The following is a 5,422-nucleotide window of genomic DNA, read 5'->3' on the forward strand; positions in this document are numbered from 1 at the left end:
AATGGCTAAAGTGCCTTCATTCAGCCTTGCAAGGCATACTCTTCTAAGCCATGTATTGTCAGTTTTGTTTTACATCCCTTAGATAGGGCCTCGTTCCATTTTGCAAAGATACACAAGGATAAGTTGGATGGATGTTTTAGATGCTAGGACACTAAAAACTATGGTAAAAAGTGACAGCAAATGTCCTGGAAGTAGAGGGAAAATTGCTTACCATTGACTCAAGTCTGTGGCTCATTTCTGTAAAATTTTTAGAAGCCTCTCTTCCAAAGTCAGCATACAGCTTGTCACTTGTGAATGACAACGTGCTATAGTAATTATAGGTCTTCCTTTGATCTACAAGGAAAGGGACAAAAATCTCATCATAATTTTTATCAGATATGTGTAAAGCATCATTATTTCTCTATTTGGTGGTTGCTAGAAATATCGAGACAAGAAGGAACACTCCCAGCCCAGGTCATCATCTTCATCATCCTGACCCAGGCTTCATAGTTACCTCAAGATAAAGGATAACAATATTCATCATCATGTAATTTAGGGTATAAAATCTATGAGAAATGCCTGGTGTTCCTGCAGCATTGCTCAAATGCTGCAGGGGAGCTGTGGGCTGATTACTCACGTGTTATCCATTCCTGAATAAGCCACAGGGATAGCAGCTCACGCTACCCGAGCGCACAAACAGGGATGGATTCAGAAGCTTCCCAAGGGTGACTGCATTTTTATATTACAAAAGTAGATTTCCCTCTTCAGTCAACTACACATCAATTCTGGCCACTAGGATTCCAGTATGAGAAAATTTATTTTGGCAAAGGAGGGAGATGAAGGTAGTAATTAAAATGCTAGGGCTTCAGTAAGTAGAAGTTTCAGGAGCTAGATCTGCCACCTGGCATAAATTCCAGGGACACTGTGTCGTTTCACCAGGCTTCCCTGTTACTGCGTTTATTTTTTGCCACCGACCTCAGGGGTTGGCTTGTCTGCTCCTTAGCCACCGTCTCCACTCTCTGCATTCAGTTTAAGCAACCCAGTTTTGGCCTGCTGAAGAGTTAATGCTACGTACTTCTATCCTCTACCCTCCTATTCTTGAAACAAGAACAGAGCCATCAGAAGATTCATTTATTCATTCACCAGATATGAACGCTACTTTTCTGGCAGTGACACTGCGCCAATCATTAGGAATACACTGGTGATCAAGACAGTTGTACGCGGTTATTACAGGAAGATGGAGCGTGGCTCATCCAATCTTAATCTCTCTACCTTCTCATTCTTTCCCTCTTCACCTAAACCCCAGAAGAAAAGGAAACTAACACTGAGCACCAGCGTCCCAGGTATATTCACATAACTCCTTTAAATCACAAGAGCCCTATGGGAAGGCAGTATTATCCACATTTAACAAACTACATTCTCAGAAATGTAAATAACTTGGCTAACCCCAACACGGCATAGCCCAAAAAAAGAGAGTTGAGCTTCCAGCCAAGGCCTAACTTCCAAAGCACAGACTTCTTTTATGTATTGCTTCATGGGATGGGGAAAAAACACACACACACACACAAAACCAAAGCCCACTGACTGAAGCTATAGGAGAAGTCTTTTGTTATATAAAAGGTATGCAAAAAATTACCGGTAAATTTCAAAAGAGCACCCTGGACATCCAGAGGCCAGAGGATTTGGTGGGAAAAGAGGAAAGTTGCTGTCAGACTCTAACAAGGCCTAGGGAGGGGCTGGTGATGAATAAAAGAGATGGGTGGCAGCCTGGAGACACTGAAAGTTCAAGGGTAACCTGAGCAGTAGGGACCTAGGTGAGGAACTAGGAAGATTTTGCCCTGCTTCCATCTTTTCTCACCTCCCTTGCCCTGAACGGCCAGGGTGACATAAAATGCAGGCAGGACCCTGGCAATATATAACATTTCAAATAAGGTTTTAAATTTATTGAAATATTGAAAACTAACTCATAACCATCTTTGCAAATGACTGTTCTATTACATTTGCATTTTTTAACATCTATCTGATGGTTAACTATGACTTTCTGTATGGTTGCATCCATTGTTATAGAATGCCGCTTCTCAAATTTAACGTGCAAATGAACGACCTGGGGAGCCTGTTCAAATGTAGATTCTGTTACATTGGGTCTCAATGTGGACCCCAGATTTTGCCTTTCTAACAAGTTCCCAGGTGATGCTGATGCTGTTGGTATCTAATCACATGGTAACTAGGAAAGTTCTAGAGAGGAGGATAATAGACACTTTTCTACCCTTAGTTCTGGTTTTTTAAATTATTATATCAATTCATTTGAAATTGCCATCAGTATAGGTCAAAAATGGTCGAATATTGGCAATTTCATATAGCTCAACCAGATTAACAACTTATGATTTATACTCAATATTTTACTTTGCTCTATAAACTTAAACAGGCCACTAAGTGTTAAAACATATTCCCAGCAGCCAGAAATATATAATATGTATAGTTATTGAAAAATATTATTGGAGATACTAACAGAAAAGTAAAATAAATAAGGATGAATGTGAGTTTGTTGATAATTTTCCAACAGGTTTGTGATTCTATAACCTGCAATGATGTTGCTCATACCAGATTCACCTTCTGACATCCAAATCACAGAGGGGCAGAAATGCAGCCCCAAGGCCCTATGTGTCGACATAGAATTCTGTGCTATCCCAGGCTTTATGAAATGAGAGTCAAAATGATGTTTTGGCCAAATCCAATTACCTTCATCTGTATCTATCTCTGTGACAGATTTGTTTGGTTATTTTGGCATGCTGGCTCCTAATTGCTCATGTGCTTCTTACCTCCCCAAAACAGAGGACAGGTCACAAATATTAGACGGAAACACACATCACAGCAATCGCTGTTTGTTCAGGTGTGCGGTGTAGGCAGTAGAAGTTGTGTGTTCCGTATTACTCAACTGGTCCTCACAACAGGATCCAAGAACGGGTTACTGGAAAAATCCTGTCAGGTTTTCACTGTACACATATGAGTAAGATGTATGAACTTTACAAAACTTGGCTTGGGAAGAGGCAAAGGAAAAATAGTCAGGAACATTTTCTTTCACTGAGATCATCAGACCGCTAGCAATATTAGGAATTCCTTGTGAAGTCAGACAAGCCAAAGTATGCCCCAAGACAATAATCATAAGTATGACTCATTCATTTATATCATCCAGTATTCAATAAACATTGGAAAATATCTTCTGATTATTGTTAAACTTCATAAATGATTAGCTTTATTCCTTATGTATAAAAATGTTGGAAAGGAAAATATGAAATATACATAAAAGGAATTACTGTAAACTATTTTAGATTGACATAATTTGCATAATAAATCACAAAAGTATATTGTTTTCTATCTTTAACTCAAATAAAGCTTTTAGTAAACAACAACAAAAACCTAATAGGTGCCAGAATTCTGCTAAGTTCTGGAAATACAGAATTGAGTAAAACATAGTCCTAGGCAGCTGTAATGATGCTTAAAACATAATGAGACTCAATATACTCAACAACTGTATAAATGTAAGGTTATTTCAGCAATTCTTTTTTATTAAAAGCATACTCCAGAAAAATCTGTTATCAAAATGCAGATACCTCAGATTTAAAGACCAGCATGTGAGCTAATTCTACCCAAAAAAAAAAAAAAAAAATCTTTGCTTTAAATAGCTTTTTTCAAACTACCCAAGAATAATCCACCTTGCTTCGGAAATTGGGATTGAACTTTTAAGGATAGTGGAGGAAGATAATCAGTTTATGGATCATCCTTTCTCTTTACAGGAAAACAACTCCAGCAAACTCCCAATTAAATTAGAATCAAGTGATTAGTTTCTACGGTTACAGGGCCTTGAACATCAAAATATAATCTAGTCACAGAGGGAGATATTAAACTAGCAGGTCATAGTTGAGTTAACTAATTAGAGAGGGAGGCAGCATAGAAGGAAACTTCAGAAGCTTTGTTATACCCTAGAAGAACAGTCCTGAAGTACCCCGGAGACCTTTCTAATAACATAGCAACTAGCAATTCATCCAGCAGTGAAGTACCTGATAACCTCAGAGTGAACCTTGTTATAATTAACCTCCTCAGCATATCCTATCCTCTTTAATCACTGACAACGTATCCAGAGATGAGCTTTAAATAACAGAAACAGGCACTTATTCAATAATATGTCACCGTGAGCATTTTTCCAACTTACTAATACAGAAGAGAGCCTAGTTCTCTGTGATCCTCGATTGTGGAATTGATTTATGGGAATGTCAGGATTTCAATGAGTTGGCATTATTTTAAATCAAGGTGATTGCCCTGTGACCTCAAACAACTCAAGACATTAGGTTCTAGCTATCCTATGGTTTTCTCCTATTTACCACTTGATTATTGCTTATTAATGAATATGAAAACTAGCATGCTGTTATTCCCAGCAGAAAGCAATGCAACATCAAAGGCAGAAGAAAGAATCCTCCTTGGCTTATTAAATAAGATTAAATAAGAGATTAAATAAGGATTAAATAAGAGACAAAGCAGACAGAGAGTTCTTTGTACCAGCTATGCAAATGAATCACAGTGATGAATAAACAAGCCAGAAGCAAATCAAAACAGGAAGGTACAGCAGGAAGTATATTTGCAGTAAATTACAGGACACCAGAGCAGCTCATACTTACTGTATCTCACATAATGAACAATGAGTCCGATGCACACTGCCAAGACAATCAGGGATATAAAGGTGATGAGGCCAATAACCCAGGGCTCCAAACACACTCTTCTCCTATCCCTCACCACAGCTGGCCTACGGAGGAAAGTAAATAGATGGATTATATCAGAGCTCACACCGCATCCACTCCATAGGCAAAACAGATATTTCTGGGGAATGAACATTCACTTAGATGGTAGTGTACTATCTTGATTTGGAACACACCCTGGTCCCAGGCTGCTCAAGCCAATCCTGGCTGTGGCTGTCTGACCTTGGGCAAGAAACTTGACTTCTCCGTGCCTCGGTTTCCTTCATCCATAAAAGGAAGATGATAATGATAGGATTATTGTGAGGGCTAAGTAAAGTGTTCTGTGTAAAGTGCTTGAATGTAGAAAGCGCAATGTAAGAGTTAGTTATCACTTGCTGAGCCTGCTATGGACTTGATACAGAGTTAGGCACTGTAGGAGCTACAGAAATGTTTGGAGGCGATTCTAACACCTTGGAATCTTCAATGGCCTGTGGAATGTATTATAGCTCGAATCATATCTGGTTCCAGGTAGAGTTCTGAATTCTATTCTTTTTCTGATTATTCCAAACCAAACTTTGAGGATACACATAAGAGATAATCAGAGGCCCCCTTTTAAAGCACCCGAGTTTTTTTTCCTTTTTTGAATTTTTATTTAATCTTTTCACAATTTTTTTTTATTTTTATTTCAGGATATTATGAGGGTACAAACATTT

The 5,422-nt window shown here is 38.5% G+C and overlaps 1 protein-coding gene across 1 annotated transcript in view; it reads right to left on the bottom strand.

The window, feature by feature from the left end:
- Positions 1-5,422, bottom strand: part of LOC105819294 (transmembrane protease serine 11E-like) — a 52,316-nt gene that overhangs the window by 19,097 nt on the left and 27,797 nt on the right. Inside the window, exons 2-3 of the mRNA XM_012655498.1 lie at positions 4,653-4,777; positions 153-333 (exon numbers count right to left, since the gene is read on the bottom strand). Coding sequence (XP_012510952.1) covers positions 153-333; positions 4,653-4,777 — 306 coding nt within the window. The remainder of the gene's footprint in view (positions 1-152; positions 334-4,652; positions 4,778-5,422) is intronic.

The sequence above is a fragment of the Propithecus coquereli genome, unplaced genomic scaffold (assembly GCF_000956105.1).
Source record: "Propithecus coquereli isolate 6110/MARCELLA unplaced genomic scaffold, Pcoq_1.0 Scaffold479, whole genome shotgun sequence".
Classification (NCBI taxonomy): Eukaryota; Metazoa; Chordata; class Mammalia; order Primates; family Indriidae; genus Propithecus; species Propithecus coquereli.